The sequence below is a fragment of the Ciconia boyciana genome, chromosome 2, assembly GCF_034638445.1.
Source record: "Ciconia boyciana chromosome 2, ASM3463844v1, whole genome shotgun sequence".
Classification (NCBI taxonomy): domain Eukaryota; kingdom Metazoa; phylum Chordata; class Aves; order Ciconiiformes; family Ciconiidae; genus Ciconia; species Ciconia boyciana.
In genome coordinates this window covers 66,608,725-66,630,343 of record NC_132935.1, presented here as the reverse complement: position 1 = coordinate 66,630,343, position 21,619 = coordinate 66,608,725, and the positions used below count along the sequence as shown (strand labels likewise).

The following is a 21,619-nucleotide window of genomic DNA, read 5'->3' as shown; positions in this document are numbered from 1 at the left end:
GAATTTTTAAACCAGGAATTTGTCTGGACTGCCATTCCTACTTTTAGCATTACTTTTTCTTCAGCCTGTGACATATTTAAGCTTCTTAATCACCTCTAATTATAATTGAGCATGACGCTAAAAAGCTTTTTGGCAGTCTGATGATTTAATGTAATTCCATAACTGAATGCTTCTAGAGAACACCTCCTTGTCTCATCTTTATAGTTAAATTCCCCCAGGATGCAGGAGACCTGCAAAAGGATAATGCAACTTTCAGCACAAACCCTCCTTAATTGTAAAAGGGATTTCACAAATGAAATTCTAAATTATTCCCATTTTCTTCATTCTAAGCCTCTTAATGTGATCTGCTCTCCCTCTGTTAAGTTTCTCCAATAACAGACGTTGATAAATGTCATGTCCGTATACAACCCCCCAGTAGAATCATCCATCAAGCACGAGCATACCATTTAGCAGCACAGCACTTGGATCATTTTGACACAACATATTAAATACATCTATACACCTACACTTGGACTTTACTTAGAAACCCCTTGTCTTTATAGAAGAGCTGTAACATACATGAACTTATCTGACCAGCAAAATAGCGCCATCCAAGCCTCAGTTTTTGCAGGGAGAAATTTAAAAGTACTGGTTTTTATAAGCTAGTCCCCCCTCACCCCCCCAGCTTTTCATTCAAGACACACGCAGCTAAGCACAGATCTGCACTAAACAAGCAGCACCCTTCTCACATCTTCTTTTCCTTCTTCATCTCCTTCACTTTTCCTCCACAAACATTTAGACACTTCAGGGTGGTTGTTAAACACATAGGAAAGCCAGGAGACAAGGCAACACCATATAGACAAGCCTTCAGCAGGCTATATTGGGAACTGCAGTTGCTAGATTTGGAAGTACAAGCCCATCACTAAGGTAACGGTAAGAAGGTGCAGCAGCATTTTGCAGCAAAAGACTGTAGCCCACCAACTGCGAAGCTCATGCAAATAGACCGTTTTCACACTCCTGCAGAGGAACTAGTGTGTGGTGCCCTTCAAGGATTAAGCCTATTTTCCATCTTGTTCACAGCACACATCAAGTCTCATGGTGAATTCATTTCCACTGGCACAGTAGAGTCTTACCAGCTTCATGAAGGGTACAGATTTATTTCCGTCCACCACATTGTTTTTGTTCCTACACACACATACTTTATTTCCATGTAAAGCAGTAACTGACTAGTGAAATGTTAGGGGCAGGGGGGGAACCAACTCAAAGATATTTTCCCCTTAGGCTGGGCAGGCAGGAACCTTGCTGCAGAGTAAGGAATGTCCACACAGAGGTTTGTTCCTCCTTTGCCTTCCCCTGGAGTGATCGGTGAGAAGGTAATGAATTAGCAGCTTTGATGTCCTTCTTGCCAGTGCCTTTACCTTGGAAGTGGAATGAACGTTAAGAGTAATTTTTCAGGTGTAATTTTGGTTTATCAACCCAGTGGTAACCAGCCAGCCACCACTGGTGGTGAATGCTGCAGGTCAAACGTTGGACAGGCTGACAGTACCACCATCACACTGGTGGAGCAGACCTGTTCACACTATGGACCACCACCCTCAAAAGAGGCAGAAGGCACCACCAGCAGATGTATTTCAGCCGTCAACAGCAGCACCAGTTCCTCCAAAGGAACAGAGGGACAACGATCAGGGATCACTGTCTGCAAGCATTTACACTACCAGGGAGCTAGTAAGCTGGCTTGGAGGGCCTGTTTGTTCAAACCCTAGACAAGCACAGATACTGGCACACTTCAGTAATGCCAACTGCTAACCCACACACACATGCACAGCCCTTCCTCCCCACGTGCCTGAAGACAGTGGAACCTCTGCCCGTTCTGCAGTAGCCTTACTGTCTAGAAATTTCACTTTATCAGATTCTACCATCTGACGTTGAGAAGAAACTATGTAGTTTAGCCTTTTTTTCATTTTGTTCAGATTTTTCAAGGTGCTTCTGACCAGTGAGTGTCCTTTAGGAATTTACCTCTATTCCTCTTGCTTTCAGCTTGCCTAACCCTCATTGCACTTGTTACTGAGTTTTCTTTTTCAAAATTATATACTGCCTTGTTCACTTTATTCTATTAAATTCTAGATGTGGTACTAACAATGATCTTAATTATTTTGCAATACGCTATGAAAGAACACTACTGACCATTTTCAAAAGCAGGACCTTCTCATTGAGTTTCCCTCAAACTTTCCCTCATTGAGTTATACTGAGTTGCTTATATTTATTAGTTTGTTTACTAAACTACCATCCAGAATAAAGAAAGATTTCCAAAATGTAAATGTGTGCCATCTTAAAATGTAAACAGATTCTGTTCTTCCGGAATGCAGAAAATCTCTCCGAGCTTCAACAACATTCAAGCTTCACTAATGCCTTCATGTTCTTTCAACATCTCTGTCCCCCAGTGTATTTAAGATGGCAAGAAATCTGAACAGTGCAAAGAAAAAAAAAAATCTAACCAATCACACTTTTCTGACTATTTTCTGAATGTCCAAATATGCTAAAACATATGCTACACAGATGAAAATTATGTCTGAGTTAAATAAGCTCAGTTATGTCTGAGTTAAATAATTCACTTTGAGTCTATTTTTTTTTGTTGTCAAACAATTACATGGTTCGCAGAACAACATAACTTCAGTAAAACCTCAGAAGTCCCATGTGGCAAGCCATGCTATGCACTCTAAGTGTCAGACACTCTGGGAACTTAAATTCATCTATAATTCATGCCATCTCTTGTTGACCTCTAACAGAAATGCTTTACTAGGAAAAACACAAATTGTTTATTTTTGCAATGCATAGCTCCTGTATCTAGAGAACTGGTGTACCCATCCTACCTTGCTTCAGAGCTATTCCAACATGAAGTGTATAGTTTCAGTAATCCCAAAAATTAGGTGGACAAGATATACAACAGTGTCTCAAAATCCAAAGCATGATGGCATATTGTTAATTTAGAGCATTCTCACTGTGCTAAATATATCACAAAACACTCGCATACATTCTTGAATTGACTGGGATCTCAGATCCTAATTTGTATTTTTAAGGAATAACATAAGGTTTTGGCTTCCTAAAAAATTTAGTTTTCTTGAAATTTCAATCCAAAACCTTTTTCTCAGTTCAGTCCTCAACACGCAGAAAGTCTCATCACAAGATGGATTCCACGGCATGTAAACGTCTCCAAAATTGTTTTGAATCTGTGGACTTACACAATCATGAGACATTTAATAAAAACTTTTATTAACAACACAAATATATTTCCTCAGTGATATCAATTTTGTAAGGTATACTTCAACGAAAAACTTCTGTGAAGCAACAAACCCATTATTCCGTTTTCTGAAAGCCAACTCATTTGAATCAGCTAAGACATTCTAAATACTAAAAACACTTCTTCTATTTACTCTTTCCTAATAAGTAGTATTTTTCACTCCCAATAAATTGTTCAAACATTTAATTTCTATTGAAGGTGGGTATCTGTAAGTCACTTTCTCAAGAATGCCCCATGGTCTTCTCAGCACTTCCACCTTGCAATATGTTTAAAGCATTCTTATGTTCTTGGCCCACATTTGCTTGTGCTGAACAGTATTCCTTTCCTTATCTTCTCTCAGCAAAGCTTAACCAACCAAACAGTGTTTGGCTACATCCGTTATGCACTAGTTGCAGTTCTGTAGTCTTGTTCGAGTCACTTCTGAATTAGCCAACACAGGTACAGCTTAGTAACTTTGCCATGGAATTCAGTGCAGACTGTGAAAACCCATCACAGAAGCTGAGTAAGTATTTGAGTGGGGGGTTTTGCGAGTTTACATACTAGATAGCTTAAAGCTGCAAAAGGATGCTGTGGCAAAATACTCTTATTTGCCTACCTCCAAGTTCATCCTTCCTGTTATAATATTTTAACATTGTGCCTCTGACAGATTCTTAATTCTTCCACTGGGCTTTCCCAAAGAAACAAATGCTTTCTCTATCTGATTTAGTTTCTTAAGTTTGTCATTTTCCTTGTATAATGATGGATTTTAGTTAAGACTTCCTCCCATTTCCTCCTACTTAAATATCTTCAGATTCAACTTTCTTAGAATCCAATTTTCTCAGCCAGCTAAATTCAGTAAACCAAATACAACACTTAGCTAAGTTTCAGCATCTCATAGTAAAATTACCCTCAATTAGTTCCTTTCTGGAAGTACACATTTTTGATAGCATCTATTGTAAGTGGAGAAACTACTGGCTGGGATTCAGTTGAACAACTTAGACCTTCTACTGACTTGTTGACAAAAATAATTTCCTTTACTGTGCACACCATGAGGAAAAAGATTCTGCATAAGTAAAGATTGCATAATTTCCTTTTTTGCTTTGCCCAGCAGATGTAGTTGCATGTTTTCTCTGCTGAATTTGAGCTTTTATATCCACCGTCACAGGAAAAGTATCTATCTGCTAACTTTTTGGAGTGCTTCCAATAGCAAAATATATTTATCTTCTCAGGCTCCTCCATGAAATGTGCTCTCCATGGGGCTTTCGTGCAAAACCAGCAGCTTTGTGCTGAAAACTAAAAATGCTACAGATGGTCATTTCAGAGGTCTACACATTCAAGTAACAGCTATGGGACCATCCCCCTTTAGCAAGGGCAGGTGAACCCTGCTGTGAGGGGGAACAAAGAAAGTTTGCAAAATAGTAGCATGATTACTGCATATTGTTTACCTGTGGTCAAGGTGGCTGAAGTCTTGCAAATTCAACTCTCTGGTATCTTGTGTCAGATAAATTGTATCAACATCCTGTTAAAAATACATAACCAAATACATCTTTACAGAACTGTTGTTTTTTTCCAAGTACTATGATTTACCTGCTCCTTCATCATTTGTACAGTTACCTGAAAAGAGCTCCAAAACAAGACATGTACTTACCCACTGTACTTCTTCTCTATAGGGAAATCCAAGCCAATCACAAACACAGGCATACATCTGCGAAAAGCCTCCTAAAAACAACCAAAGAGAGTATTTAACATAATAGTAAAACAAGCAAACAAACTAACATCTAAAAGGATACAGTAATACTTATACTTAAAGATCCAGTCTTTCAAAACTCACTCTCTTTTTCTCTCAGAAGGCTGTCCATTGTGCTGCTGAAAGAAACTGAGAGTATCCTATCTTTGCCTGGCAGGCTGCAAGAAAGCTTAAAATAGTGCCTTCACCTACCAATCAGAAGCCTGCTCCATACTAATTACACCTTAAAACTAATTACACCTTTACAAGCTTCTGCCAGAAATAGAATTAAACTTCCTGACACTGCAATTCCGGCCTTCTTGTATTTGAGCCTTTAAATTCATTCTCACCACAAGGTCCAAGTTCTGCCACTGTCTGACTGTCCCACAGAGCCTGGAGATTAGCCAGTCTTTCTGAAGGCTCCATAGTTACTTTTTTCAGAATCCTCCTAGATGCAAAAGAGGGAGGAAAAAAAAAAAAATCATTCATGACTTTGAAAATATGTTTAAATTCATAAATCTTCATTTCAAGTACGATTTTAAATGAGTATATAGGAAGACTTACTATCTTTAATACAACTCACTTCTCTGCCTAAAAGTCACACACATTGTGATGCCACCCAGCAGGAGTAACATTTATTTATCTCTTATTTCTTTCTAATGATTAACCTTGTGACTACTGGAGCAACTAAGCCCTTTTCTATGACAGGATCACTCAAGCCAAGGAGACTTGTGGCCCTCAACTAACACAAGGAAGCCCAAAATAGGGGAGAGACATGGTATTACTGGTTACCCTGAAACCACTGCTCTTTATACTGTGCTTTTATGCAGTAAAAGCACTATAGTGCAAAGAGCCACAGAGCATGCTGAGTAGCAACATGTGGCCTCTAGGCTGCACTATAGATACCCAGCTCCAATCTTTGTAATTTGGTAGTGTTCTTCCTCCCCTAAACAAAAACATAATCCCTACCTTTTAAGAAATGAAACTATCTGTTTTTCTGACTGACAGGACTGCCTCAAACCGCAGAATTCCATAAAACCGCAGAATTCCAGAAAGAATTAATAAAATATATTAATGGGAGAAACCTCTTTCCCCCTTTTTGCTTGTTCTGGTCTTATATGATCTGCATAACTCCAATACCTTCATTTTGGAAAGTAATGCCATCTGGGAGGAGAGCAAGAAATTTGATTTCCAGGAACCAAGCTCTCCATACAGCTACACCAAATGCTCCAGCAAGGTTCTCGAGAAAGCCCAGAGAAAACACGTATAGGTCCCAAGGCCTTCACAGGCACCTGCACAAACACGCACAGCCTTGCAGCCCTCTTCACTCTACTCTTTTTGCCTACATTTCTCACACTGTTATTGAGGTTTTATGGCAAACATGCTCACAAATATTCACTTGTATGTGTGGTTTTTGAAGGAAGAGCTTGATCTCCATTAAGGCAATTAATAACACTGCCAGAGATAAACTGGAAGTAAAAAAAAGAAACTGCCAGCCAGTTTATGAACTTGATTTCCTACTCCACCTACAGGAAAAGTGAATAATAAAGACATGCACCCAAAATAAAACATGTAAATTTAGCCTGACCGTTCACATGTAATGTCTGTTACAAAAGCTCACTCAGAAAGATCAATGTATCCTGGAAAATTCTTTTGCACTGTCCACTTTCTCTAATATTGCTGAAAACCAGGACCTGAAGAGAGTAATAGTAGAGCTGCACGATCGGGTAGAGAGTGATGAAGTTGAGGCAAGGACAGAGAGAAGAAATAAAATAAAATGAAGGAAAACTACTGAGAATTGCTGCAAGATGATAAAACACAGACACACAGATACAAGTTAAAAAAAAGACAAACCAAAGGCAAGAACAATACATAAAGAAACAGAGCAAAAAAGCTAGAGAAGGAGATGTATGATCCAAGGAGCCAGTTACACCATGGAAAGTATATGACAAGACTGCCCAGGGCTCAGTTTTGAAGAACAAGGCTCCCAGTCATGTGCGTCATTTCACAAACACTGAAAGTAAACAGAACTCTTCCCTCCTCTCCCAACTCAGATTTTACTTCTAGGGAAAAAACAAAACAAAACAAAAAATCTCACCGAATATCACAGCTGTTTAGGGGGAAAGGAGTAAATTGCAACAAAAAGCCAGAACCTAAGCTATACCTGAGGTTGGAGAGGTAATATGGTAAAATGTAAACTTAAGACTCCAAATACCTGCATTGCCCCTTCAAAACAAAGGCTCTTTTGACCCTACAGAGCATACATAGCCTACCTATGCTCTGTACTGCCTCCTGGTTCTGTCATATACCTGCATAAAAGCTTAGTGCTTGCCTCAAGGTGTTTCTCAGTGCATTTCTGAGGTCAGGGTGGGGAGACCCACGGACAAAAAGTGGTGGCTTATCACCCTTTCCACACGATCTGTTGCCACTAAAGGTGCCCTAAAAGACACTTACACTGGTGAGAGTCCAGGGAATATCTTCCTGAGGCAGGTCCCAATGTGCGCCAGCACCTCGTTCACATCCTCCGAGGATGCCATCTTCATGGAGATGCTGCATTTCTCAGTTTCCATAATCAACTGTAAATAAGAGGGCATGAGGGCAGGAACTGGGTATCATAATTCACATCCATTTAAAAAGGAGCTGAATGCTTTGCATGCTGATAGGAATCTGTTACTCTTTAAGACGTGACACGACAATGCTCCAGGTAAAGTTTCTGAAAGTTGTTCTTGAATGTACAAGACCCCCATACTCAAACTTTGCTTTTCCTAACAGCGCCCTGCTTCCCACAGGAATAAAAGTTTCAAAGGATCTTGACCTCAGCTGACACTCTGAAAACCAAGAACTTTTCACAGCATTGTCCTCTTTTGAAACATGGCCCAGAACACCAGGAGAAGCGAGCGCAGCCCGACAAGAAACTATTGAACGAGCAGGGCCTGCTTCCTCCAGCAAAAAGTAAAAGTCTTTAATGGCTGTGATCCTCTGGAAAAGCTCTAATGCTTTGATCTATGGTGTTTAAGAAAATGTTATGGCAATATATTGTCTTGGTTCAGATGAAGCAGTAACTCAGCTAATATAACTGTCTGAACTGCCTGGGGGATACTTGCTTCAGCAAGGGGGAAAAATAAAGCCTTTTGCAACCCACCTCTGTTATACACTGTGTGTTCAGAATCAAATCAGATTACAGTATGATTGACACATCAGGTGTGCTGCTGCTTTCAGCTGCATCACAGGAAGCAATGTAATGTTTCTGTCTTCTTCAATGTGAATATTTAACACAGCTCAAGTCATAAATTCTTTTAGATGAGGAGCTATGCATACACTGTAAGAAGCTAACATTAGGAATAAATAAGAAGTGTAGACAGACAGTACAAGATTGTTTTTTTATTGAAACTGGTTCCCAGGGCTCTTTTGGTTCCCAGTTCATGTCTAGGGTCATCAGCAGGATAACCCTCAAAGAGGCTGTATTATCCCAAAAGCACACCAAGAGTATTCACACCCTTTCCCACCAATTCAGCTCCTTTCTGAACCTGTTGCTGTCACTCCCTGAAGATGAATGAGTGGGCAAGTTACTACAGTTTTTCATCATCACCAATATTAACAAAACATTTCCCTATATTACTCTGTCCATTTGTTCACTTATCTTACAGTGGGAAGCTCTTAATGGCTTTCTGCGAGATGCCTAGCACAAGACTATGTCCTTCAGGTATCACGGCTATAACACACTGTTTGCAGGAAAATTGCAACAATACCATTTGCCCTGCAAGCAATAATCTAGGATTCTGCCTGCCTTCAGCTATAAGCCTTACACATTTAAACACAAATGAATGTAAACATGCAAAACCTTAAAATATATTTTAGGAAAATGGTATACTAAGTGAGGCTGCTGAAAATCCCTTGTAAACCCTGCTACAACAGTGATTGTCTATGCCTCCAGGAATAATTAGCATTAGCTACCATGGCATTTTAGTATCTTAAATAAATAAAACCACAAAAACATACACAGAATTTACTAAATGTCTCCCCATTAAAATAGTAAACATCTGGACCTTTTTTTTTTTCTCCTTTAAGGAAAGCTTCAAAAGCCAGGTTAAAAAGATGGTATGTTAAATACAGTGAGAGCTTTTCAGAGTTCAAATAACGTGTCAGATGCTCCTATATTTAAAAAGCTCTTTAAAAGCCAAACACACATGAAACACTTTGATACAAGTGAACTGTAAAATCTTGTCAACATGTTCACCTTATGAATGAAAAACATATTAAAGGCATTCTTCTTTTCAGCATCTTCTCTTTGACATTCACTTTTTTAGGCACATAACTTGCTGTCAAATACATTTTGTGTTGTATACAGTAATGGCACCAAGAATAGTTGGAAGCAAACCATTTCTGCCTGCAATGTAAGCAGTAGCTTTTGGCTTCACCATAAAGATATACACCACAGAAGCCATTCAGATTTGCATGGTGATGATTTTTTTTTTCATCATACCAGCCACCATTGTTTTATCACCTCTGAGAAAAACATTCACTTACAAGACAAATGAAAACCTGTACCATATTGAAGTAGGAAAAAAAAAATATTTCTTATCATCATCCCACCTGCACAACACATTCCTAAAACTGACTCTCATAATTCTTATCATCATTGTTAAGACTTTAAAGCATCATGAATGTAAGAAATGCAAACATACAGTGTGCTTACCGGATGGGGACACCTGCATGTCAGAGCATTACCTCCTTGACTAGAACAGATTTAGCAATGAGTAAACAGTATCTTTTACCTAGAATACACTCACCTGACCTGGTTTACTGGAAGTTACTCCTTGGATTTCCAAGTAGCTGAAAGTTAGTTCTAACTGTAGTTAAAAAAGAAAATGCCACATTAGTGCAAACATAATCTTATTTTAAAGAGCACTTAGACTTTTCAATGAGGTTAAGAAAACCTTGAATGAAGCTACTGTTATTTTACATCAATTTCTGTAATTGACACTAAGTATTTGTTAATATCTTATCTGATTGCATTTTACTCTAAAAGAACACTTACATTTGCTTCTTACAGGTTCAAATGGTTATTAGAGGTTATAGGAATACCACAGTGGACCTTTTACTGCAAGCTATAAGCACATAAGCTTATAATAAAATTTATGACAAGATTTTACTATAAGAAGCATCGTTTATACAATACCCTACTGATGGGTACTCTTGTGACTGAATAATCATTAATTACAATACTTACAGCATCACATATTACTCTCTCATTAGTTACATGGATTGTAGATGTGAAAAATTTTACTGCACAGAAGCTGAAGGGACATGCACACACAATTTTTTATATATACTCATATAAATAAAAATACCATAGATAGATAGATACAGATATAGATATATAAATGCTCAAGACTGCTTTAGCATGTCTAAAAGTATGAGAGGAAATAATACATCAGCTTTGCCTGAGTGGGTTATCTGGACAACAATCAGGATAGGCAGGAAAGAAGGGTGAACATACTGAATCCAAATGGAAGCTTAGAAGAAGGCAGGAAAGTCCTCTTCTCCAAGGACAAATCTAGGACTACAAGGAGTGTGCTAAGATCTGAATTCACAACTATGTAGACAAACATCTTGACAGCTGAGATATGCAGAAAGAAACAAACCTCTTGGACTGAATCATAACTACAGGGCAAGACATTAGCATGGTCATTTCCTTTTATTTATCATTAAAACCATTGTAACTGAGCAGTCTGTTTGAATTGCACAAAGTTTCCTGTACTTTATCTTATCCTAGGTTCACAGTCAGAGTGCTCCCAGGCTAACTGGCAAACACCGTATTATTCTATTTCTCTCTTTGTGGCAATCTTTTAAAAAGATCACCCTGAACTACTCCTGGAGTGCTCAGAACCCAGATGCAGCTCTCAAGAGTCCCTCACCACAAAGGCTCCAACAGCCCAGAAGTCGGGAACATACCAGTTTCTAACCATAAGAACCAGCTAAAAATTTTACAGAAAGCAGCAAGATAGTAGGGAGAGCTCCTAAAAGCTAAGGTCTCACTGGCAAATCTATAAGTAGTCATAAGCAGTGTTACTGCAGGATGAAGCTGCCCAAAAAATTCCATTTAAAATAGTTATGATTTAGAATACACTGAAATTTAGGGGAGTTCAATGAAATAGAAGACCTTTTTTAAGCACTTAGCTACATTATCCACTCACAGCTGCAGAGACTAAAGATGTTATTACTGTCTATTTGTTCTTTGTTGCCTATTTTCTGAATCCTTTTCCCTTCAGTTGCCCTCATGATTTGACAGGATCACAAGATATAAGCACCCCTCAGTCATTTCTGTGCAAAGTCCACCTTCCAAAGACCTAACTTAGTGACAAAACTTTACTCTGAAGTTTTTGAGGAGTCTTCACGTGCTTCGTTTCACTTATTCTGCTGCAGGGGCAGCATCCTACAGCAAACAGGCAGTTTCAGACCACCGGGGTGCTGTCGCAGCTGCTTACAAAGCGAGTGCGCACAGGGAACCAAGGCAGGACAGGCAGAACCAGCACAAGCATCTTCCCAGCGCCCACCCCGGCACCTTGCATTTTTCCAAGGGTAAGACATTAACTTCTCTTCAGGCCTCTTCAGTGCCTTCTAAGCTAAGACTGGCAATCTTTGGTGATGACAGGACATGTCCCTGTGCAGTTCATTCAGGCCAGAAAGAAAAAAAAGAAAAAAAATCCACAGCAGCTCTTCTTGTTGGCTACTGGAGTAAGCCAGACTACACATATAGAAGTAAAAGGCTCCTCTTCTCCACTGCTACTCAAGTTAAACAAACACATGAGACAATCTAACATTTCTTTACCCAAATCATAATGAAATTTTAGGGAAAAGTTTCTATGATTGAAATCCTTCCTATTTTACAAATTATTTACCTACCAGATTGAAGGTTCTGCTTTTGCTAATGTACTTTGTATGTGCAAACATATATATATGTACACACAACCAAAAATATCTTTCTACTCCTGAGAAAAGTTTACATAGATCCAGACTCAAGAATTCATTCTGCAAAAATCCTCTTGACTAGAATTAACAAATACAAGGAAATGTGTCAACATCCCTATAGTTCATCTTTGGTTCATTTTTCTACTTAAAAACATGGATTTACAGTCCTTGCTTTGCAGCAAAAATTAAGAACACATTCTAAACATCATCTACCTGAAACTATGAAACAATTTTTACAAGGTTTTAAAAAGCATAATCTCATTTATTACCTGAAATTATATTTTTTAAAAATCCTCTTAAAGGGCTATGAGGGACCCTGCAGTTACCAAGCCAGCTAATTTCACCGTTTCCGATTTTTTCAATCAAAACTTACTGAAAGCTGGTACTAGAAATATGTTCACAAACCTGAATTACACTCCCACAAATATTTCATACACTTATCTGTGGGCTTGATGAGACATCTAACATTTACTAATGTTGCAACTACGTTTTATATAGACAGTAGCAAGAATTAGTAGGCTTTAAGTATGGCACTTCTTTCCTATGAATCTAGATTAGCGGAAGTGAACTGATTGGACCTGAGTGTAAAGTTATGGGGTGGCCATTGTAATATCCTTGCTCTAAGGATATTTGTGTGAATTGGTATTGTAGTTAACCTTTATTCTTTTTAACTTTGATCTTTGTTTAGTAGATACATCTCAACAGCATTGTTCAAGGAAAAATGAAGCTTGGAATCAGATGTAGTAATAACAGTCACTCAGAACTGGCCATGTCTCAGCATACTCAATTTTGTGAGAGGTGCCTGGAGGAATAAAGTGTCTTTGCTGCGTGTTCTCAGCTGTCTTGCTAGCAGTTACTGTGTGCCAGTTATACGGAAGTTCTTGGGCTCAGAAAGCTTCTGAGCAGCATTTGGAAATAGTACAGGCTTTAGAAAATTCAGTAAGTTTCACTAATCCTGCTAGAAAATAAATGCATTTTCAACCATTCCAATAATTGTTCACATATACAAATTTTAATTTTGACATAAACCATGAGCAGACACAGTTTCTTCTGATCACCTTTCTTCCATTTGTTATCACTAAAGTAACAATTTTGTTAGTACAGCATACGTATTCCAGATTTCCATGAAAACAGAAACAATTTTTTCAATTAAGTAACTCCATTTAATAAAAGGAGTTTTGAGAAGTGTCTGTTTTGCTAAACTAGACGTACAGCTATTCCTTAGTACACTGAGCCCTAGCCTTCAAGTGCTTTTTGATGAATTACAATGGCTTTGCTATTATTTAACAAGATCACCATCACCACCTGTCCATCATACTGCCACTGCACTGATGTCTGAGCTGTTCATCACCTGGGTCTATGTTTCCATGCAACCTGTCACCAAACCCTGTCTTAAAAACAGGCTGCAACCTGCAGTGATCTAAAAGCCAACAGACACTCAACGAAAGATATCTGTGCTGCAAGGACAGGGTGATCAACTGAGGAAAATAAATTTCAGCAGAAATTCAAACTAGTCATCCTACCTGTCAGTCAGCATCTTCAAATTATAGATAAGGGATGGTCACATTTACCAGTGACCATAACTGAAAACCTGATATCAATCATTGCATTTATTGATCCTGTTTTTTCTATAAAGCATATATATACACACACACACACACTCTTATGTGTGTAAAACACAACAAAATAGAACATATGCCTAATTCCCATTCACTGATTCCAAGCTGGACAAGAGATGTTCTTCCACATCAGTCGTTTTCGTTCATGTGGAAATTATCTTTATTTGCTACAACAATCATTAAGAATTGTCACAGGAATAGAAAAAAAATAATTCACCAGCACTGGCAAGGCAGGTTGGCAAGATGCTTTTCAAAATGAGCCACAGAAATCATCAGAAAACAGCAGAATTTAACAAACCTCAACATAATGTCTGTCTCCAAATCAAATATATTCCTGTTTGACAAACACTAGAGGGAATAACGCCATCAGCTTGTTTGGACATAAACTGTCCCATTACAAAGGTCATCAGGCTCATCTCACAGTTCTTCAAGTTGGTGTTTCCAACATAATTCTTCACCCACCTGCATTTCCAGAAGTTAACATTCCTCTGAAACAGTATATATAAATTGACAAATCCACTTAAGACAGACACTAATGTAAGCACCACTCTAACTCAAGACTATGCAACATACCATTCCTCAATTATTAATATTTTTAAACAGATGCACAAGTATAAAATACGCTAAGTTTATGCAACTTAGTTTATGCAACTTACAAATGTATCTAAAAAACCAGAACATTTATAGAAAAGCAGTGGCTTTACCTTGGTGGGAATCCGAGATGTTAAAAGAAATGCCCGACATGATGCCAAAACCTATTGAAAAAAAAGAACAGAATTTGTAAGAAATATTTGATTTATCAGGAATATTATTAAAGATTCTTTTCCAGGAAAATCCTGAAACAAAAGGGAAAAAGCCTCTAGTAGAGCGACTGTCGATTCCCTTTGCTGTCGTACACTGAAGGAAGCCAAACTGGGCTCAGATCCAGTAGAGCACAGTGAAGAGACTGCTGCAATTTGATCAGCTATAAGCTAGTTAGTACAGCATGGAACTGAAGAAATTTATTCAATCAATCTCTCAAGAACATCTAATAGCAATCTTAGTGACATTTTAAAAAGAAGCAAGGATAAGCAGTCCCTACGATATGATGTACTTAAATATAACAAAAATATGCAAGATAAACATGATACTATTAGTAATATAAGAGACCAGAAGCAAACATTTTCGTTTGGACACACTGGCTGCATTTCTAGAGTAACAATGCAAAGATTTCTCATTGATACCACCTGCATTTCTTCTCCAGCAAGGACAATGGAGAAACGCAATTAGATTAGTGAGACCAGTGACTCCGGGGAGAAAACACAACAAAACAAATATTTTGGAAGTCATTGCCAATCAAAATATAATGATATATAAAAGTACCACTCCAATCTCCAGTAGCACATCCCACTCACAGATTCTACGCTTTGCAAAAGGGATGACTCATTCTGCAAAACTAGAGTATTGCTTTTTGGTTTACCTGCCTATGGAATTAGCTACTGGCTGGCTCCATCTTTTTCCAGACAAAAAACTGAAACAAACTTAATTTGAACATCTGGATCAAAATCCCACAGCACATGCAGAGCTTTTCACACAGCTGGAACCTCCTGAACCCAGTTCTGCTCCGTCAGTATCCATCTCCAGGTGAGCATGTTGACACAAAACATGTTCCTCGCTCGGAGAGGGAGAAGCAGCCTGAGAAGGCAACCCAGCACCCAGCTCCAAACACTGTTCAAACACTTTGGAGACTGGATTTCAGCTTTGGTATCTCAGCTGAACCACACCTTACTAAAACCTAAGAGCACAGATGCTGTACTACTGTTGGATATTAGCAGACTGTTTCAGGGTTGATGTGATCAGCTCTAGTGCTCTGGGTATCACGGATGTAGAGCCAAACTGTTGTGGAATAGTAACTATTGACTCCTGTAAGGCTCACCCCTTCACTGAAGGCCCATCACCCTGGCTGGCACACCGCCGCTGCTGCTCGGCTGGCACGTCCAGGCCCTGTCAGACAGACCCGCCTCGTCCCCTTGCACTCACGTATGGGGAAGAAATAGTGTCTCCTGCTCTTCTCCCAGCTGCGCCTATCACAAGTACGCCTTCTGCAATCCAGCACGCAAAGAAAGGGGAAGGGTCAACCCGAGGGGTTTTACCACTGCACAACCACAGCTTCCCCAGCCCAACAGCAGCGCTCTCTCACAGCTATAAACCTTGATTCTTTCCCTTCTCACCCACCCCCTCAGGGCAGTCACCCACAGGAAATGTGCATCACTCTCCCAGGAGCCTCTGGGGAGGATCACACCCTCAGTCACACCCATGTGTGCTCACACGAAAAGCTTTGCTATGAGTAAGAAGTGCCCCTCTTACCCATCATCGCACCCACAAACAAGCTGCCCAGCTCTGAAGAGGGGTAGGTGATCAGGCACCTTCCCTGCACAAGCACCACCAGCAAAATGCCTCCAGAGCAGTAGGCAGAGCAGCTGCAACAGCTTCTCCTGATCTGCTTCTGGTCACCACATCTCAGGTGCAGAAGTGAGACAGTCAGGGGAAAGGACAGCTTTTGAAGAGCTGCTTTCCGTATTTACCTTCTAGGTTGCAGCCTACAACATTAGGGAGATCAGTGTTCGTGTGTATGCCACCACAGTGGGACAGCTGCTTACAGGAAAATCATGTAACAGTCCTGTTATAAAACATTTGCCTGCATATATAGGTTCAAGCTACTTTATGAGCATTGACAGTGTCCCTTTAACATGATTACAGTACACGAGCAGTGCAAATAACAAAGTTAAATGCAAACCAGGTAACCAAAAGGCTGTAACACCATTACGTCAGAAAAGGATGTTCCAACAGAGCACACGTCAGTGTATATTCTCCTGGTAGATGTACCAATGCTCCCAAAGTGATCTTGCTAAAACCAACAAAGCTGAAGTACCCACTTACCTTAAGAAGATGCATTTACATACAAAGAAGAGGACTGCTGTAAGATGATACTCCCCACTCAGCCCGGTAAGGAAACTACTCTGGAGCAATAAGATAGTACAAAAAAGCCTGAGCCCTCTAATCCAGTAACACTGAGGTTTCTACAGTTTTCACAGTTGAGACTGTCACAAACAAGTAGGAGTTTCATTTTTATATAAAGTCGATTGAAGAGAAGGCCAACTATTACTGCAAAATTAATGTCCCATCTTGACAACAGGAGGACTAGATTTTTTTATTTTTTTTTTACAATGGCAGAATTGGCCAAGAGGAGGCTTGGTTGGCATTTATCACAATTTTAGCTGCTGAAATCCATGAGTATGCATTGTGACCTTTGACAGGATCAGCTTTAGTTTACTGCTTTCTGATATTTTTTTTTCCAATCTTTTCCAAATTTTATGCAACATCTGCATTTTAACATCATCATTTTTCTTTCACGTTTAGCAACACAGTAGCCTCTACCCCAAATCAACTTGAGACTTGTTGGACAAGCTGTGAAACATGAACAGTTTTCAGTGACCTCCTCCTCCTTGATAAGGCTGCAGTGCATAAACAAATAATGGCTGTTAAGATACCGGCTCACCCATGTCTCTGTCAATAGGATTCTGCATGGTTGTTAGTACTTGCAAGGGCAACCGGACATATGTTATAGACTACTTAACATATCAGTATTCTTTCCCTTGTGAAATACAATGCTGGCGCCAAAGGCAGAGGCACCAGAGGTGTTTTCACACTGATAGTTCAAGTCCCCTTTTAAGCACAGAGCTATTTTTGTGAAGGAAGTCCCAGGTCTCTTTTGCATTCCTCTGACATGAATAACGAGTATGCGCTTAATTGCACAATTGTCTAGGGCTTTCAGAAGTATCCAGGAGTGCTGGGTTTTATGAACAGGCAGATTCTAGATTTCCTGGAGTTTTTAATTTCTTCATACAAAGAAACTAAAAAGCAAAAGTAGCTGCCAGTTACCCTCTAGCAGTTCTCAAGCATCTTATGGAGAAGATTCTGCCACCATTATACTTATTTTACACCCAGGGAACCTTGAGAACAGGAGAAAGAGTGTCACAGTCAAAGTCACTTCAAAAACCAGAGACTTGGAGGAACAGATCCCTACCCAGGGACAACTCTGAACAAAGCGCTCCCTCGCTCACAACCCATCAGGAATGTCAGCTGGGCACAGTGTATAACTTACCTTATCTTCTGATAAGAAACCATTCACGTGTTCAGCTCAACAAGTCACAATCCCATTCCTCCATAACCATTTTGTTTGGTCACAAGTGGTATTCAATCATTAATAAAGTTACAAGATCCCATCAAAAGATAAGCACATGCAGGGTAAAGAAAGCCTCAGGAGCGGATTCACACTTTAACACACCTGTAAGCCAAAAGGTTTGCAAGTGACTGATGTGAAGGCAGCAAGCTCATCCAGGCAAATTTTATACGAGGTACATAACCTGGCTGCTGCTGCATGGAGGGGACAATAAAGGAGAATTGTATTTAGTTTACAGTAGCTTCAGTCTCTCTTCCTACTCTGCCTTTTTTCAAGCACAAAATAGGATTATCATTTGAATGTTAAATGACTCCTACTTACACACAGATAACCAAGTTGATGATTTCTTAACGTTTTTATCATTCTAAATTCCATGACTCACTCTATGCTGCTCACAATGTATACGAAACAAGTTAAAATTTGGAAATGTTCACCAAAAACATACCCTGCAAATTATTTCTCCAGAGACTCATGGCCTACGAGGTCATCTTCTATTTACCAGAATAAATAATTTGTTTCAGTAAGTAAAATTAATGTGAACACAGATCCTCAGCGAGTATATCAACAAAACATAAATACACAGATGCATTTCATGATTTATTGTCAAATCCTTGCCTTATTACCCATTTTAGCACTGTAAGTTAAATTAACAGGGCTGCACTGGGTTAACCCAGCCACCCTACATGGCAGTCAGTTTTGGGAAGATCATTTCAGCAACACAGCTCCGTGCTAATTGCATCTATTTTGCCAGACAGACCACATCAACTCAAGTCACCTTATCTATATTTAAAGTGGTTTCAAATTCACAAGCAAATGAAAGAATCTTTTGAAAATCCCAACCCTTTTTCAAAATGCCCAGGAATAAAGAGTTCTGGAAAACACAGCGAGCATATATGTCTCTGTGACAAAATAAAACAAAATGAAACCACCCCAGCACTTCACAGGCCCCGGGAAGTTGCACGATGCTTGCTCCACTCACTAGCACAGATGTTTTGAAACTTCCCTCTGCTGAAATCTCAAAACAATGATGTATTAGCCAAATGTTTTTCTCTTGCTGAAGACTGATTGACACAGATTAAAAAAAAAAAAAAAGCTTAGTATATTTTTGATCAACTTTGCAGTTTCACTTCTTAAAATATACTTTCTGATCCTTTCCTTCCACCATAGTTTCTTTTCCTCTCAGCATTTGCCATTTTGTCAGCCTCAAACTGCTTTGGTCTCTTCTATTACCATTTACTTGAGGACAGAAGCATTTGTGACAGGTTTTCTTATTTAGCTATCCAACATTTTGAGAATTCTTTGAAGTCCAGAAGACAATCGTTGTTCTTCATATACCTTTTAGTTCTATCATCCCTATTTTTATCATTATTCATTACCATTATTATTCCAAATATCATTATTTTTTAAGTTTCTATACTTATTAGTTGCTTTATGATTTCTATCATACGCTTTCCATTACTACTACTGATTCAATATCTAATGTACACATAATAACATGAGGTAAAGCAGCAGCACTAATACAGTTTTTGTTTTGTTAAAATACGGATTAATCAATACATCTTAGAGCATCCAGTCTGTCTCAGTCCCTATAGGATCGACGGTTCATTTCCTGGGTTGCCTGATGTTGTAAATGCTCCATCCTGAAGCGACTGGAGTTCGATTAGATAAAAGGCCCCTTTCAGCACCATGTTAGAGTTATTAGAGCTAGTTTCGAGCGGGGCGGTCTCTGTTAAAAGCACTGAGCCTCCCTACACAAAGAGGCTAGCTGACATCCTGGAGGTCTTTTTGGAGGGCTGATTAGCTCCACCACAACACAAATGCAGACGCTGCTTCTGAAATGGTGGTAATCACTTGGCATATGGTGGGCTTCTCTGCAGAGCACTGACACCAGCAACATGGCTCGGTTCAGCCCCAACCTAAGGGCTCGCAGCACCACCACCTTCACCCACAGCCCTCTCAGTTGTCTGAGGCCAAATTTGATTGTTTGGTCTCGGCTACTGTAAAAGCATCATCTATGATAAAACCATTGACAAACCTTATTCATTCTTGTTCCAAACGCCTACTTATTTGTCCACCAGCACTAAAGCAGTCTTTCATAGCTGGGGAAGATCCTTTGGGAAAGGGTTAGTGCTATTCAGTTCTTGGCATTCACACACAAAAACACGAATTTCTCCCTCCCTCAGCTGACCTTAGCCAAGTTGAACACGTTCCCAGGCTTGCCTAAGTTGTCAGCGCCTATGTGGCCAAAGACCTACGCAAAACACACCCCAGAGCAGACCCTCATCAGTAAGGGAAGTTGTTATTTGCACCAGTACAATTCTCCCCTGCCCAAGACACAGGCAAGCTCTGCAGTGCAAGTAACTACCTCAGCCATCCCCATGAAGGACTGCTCTACTGCATGTTTCTCTATGATCATTCCTGAAGTCAACCCCAGCTTCCTCAACAAGGTCACCTTGCTGGAGCTGTGGACAGAGAGCCTGCCTGCCTGCTACCAGCACGCTGTACAGAGCACAGGTTTTCACTGGCCCTTACCACTGTTGTACTGCATTAAAAACTCAAGCCTGATCTGTATGGCCCACCATGCTCCATATTTTCTGGACAGCAAAGGATGGTATGGAGAACAGTTTTTAGTTGAAATGCGTTTTTACAAAAACGTGGGGTCAGATATCAGAACTGCTGGCAATAAATCTGTTGTGTTTCAAGAGAAGAGGAGAGAAGGAGAGGAGAGAAGGAGAGGAGAGAAGGAGAGGAGAGAAGGAGAGGAGAGAAGGAGAGGAGAGAAGGAGAGGAGAGAAGGAGAGGAGAGAAGGAGAGGAGAGAAGGAGAGGAGAGAAGGAGAGGAGAGAAGGAGAGGAGAGAAGGAGAGGAGAGAAGAGGATGCACCTTTCAAAGTAATTTACCGAACATGACAGGGGACACCACAAGATGGCACAATGGAGTGCTTCATTCAAATTTCCCTTTCAGTCTAAGTTGGAGAGGACCCTTTTAATAGAAACGCTTATTTAGCCATTGAAGAGCTGTTCCAATATGCAGAGAAGTTTCTACTTCAGAGGCAACAATGAACAAGTCCTCCCTGGAAGACAGTTAAGAAAAAGCATCCTCATTTTAAAACTGACAAAAACCGAGGCACGGACACGCTGAGAGATTTGCCTAAAACAAAAGGGCAAAATGAAGTTGCAAAGCTTGAAAGAGAGGTGTGGAGTAAATGGCTCCTAATTCTGGAGTAAGAGAGGAAACAACGTAGCTTGGAGGTTTATCAGCAAATTAAAACAAGATCTCCTGCCTAAACCAAATTTGTTCATTAGCTCCTCCAACAGCTATAACAACACTACTACTATCACCTTTAGGCAGTGTCCTAGCCCTGTCAACTGTTTGTAAAGGACACATGAATCAAATTGTGCTTCTTAAACACCTGGAGCACAAATAAATATGAACACTTGCTATAAACCTGCCTGTAACGTGCAAACAACCCAGCTATTCCAGTAAAGGTGGGATTTCAGAAGATGCTGAGACAGGGGCTCACCTTTGGCCAGACACTGCCAATGGCAGCAACAGGAGCCATGGGCACCCCAACTGCCAGCCCCCGTCACTTGAACCAGCTTGTGATGTGGTCACCAGTGGTGCAGGCTGGGACTCCCCCGATTCAGAGACCGTACTCACACTCAACAATTTTGTCTCGTAGCCTATCATTTCCATTAACCACAGAGCTGCTTGTGGAGGGGCAGCCATCTAGAACGTATATGCACAGGGCTCCCTTGTTCTTCCCGTCAGTCAGTCATGGAACAGATTTTCATGGCATTGTGAGAGATGTCCGACACAGAGCG

General features: G+C 39.9%; 1 protein-coding gene across 3 annotated transcripts in view; it reads right to left on the bottom strand.

The window, feature by feature from the left end:
• The window catches only part of CARMIL1 (capping protein regulator and myosin 1 linker 1), a 202,190-nt gene that overhangs the window by 103,629 nt on the left and 76,942 nt on the right, over positions 1–21,619 (bottom strand). For all 3 annotated transcript variants that reach the window (XM_072852864.1, XM_072852865.1, XM_072852866.1), the window contains 6 exons: positions 14,278–14,328; positions 9,773–9,832; positions 7,437–7,558; positions 5,333–5,430; positions 4,905–4,975; positions 4,702–4,775 (listed from right to left, as the gene is read on the bottom strand). In XM_072852864.1, the coding sequence (XP_072708965.1) occupies positions 4,702–4,775; positions 4,905–4,975; positions 5,333–5,430; positions 7,437–7,558; positions 9,773–9,832; positions 14,278–14,328 (476 nt within the window). The remainder of the gene's footprint in view (positions 1–4,701; positions 4,776–4,904; positions 4,976–5,332; positions 5,431–7,436; positions 7,559–9,772; positions 9,833–14,277; positions 14,329–21,619) is intronic.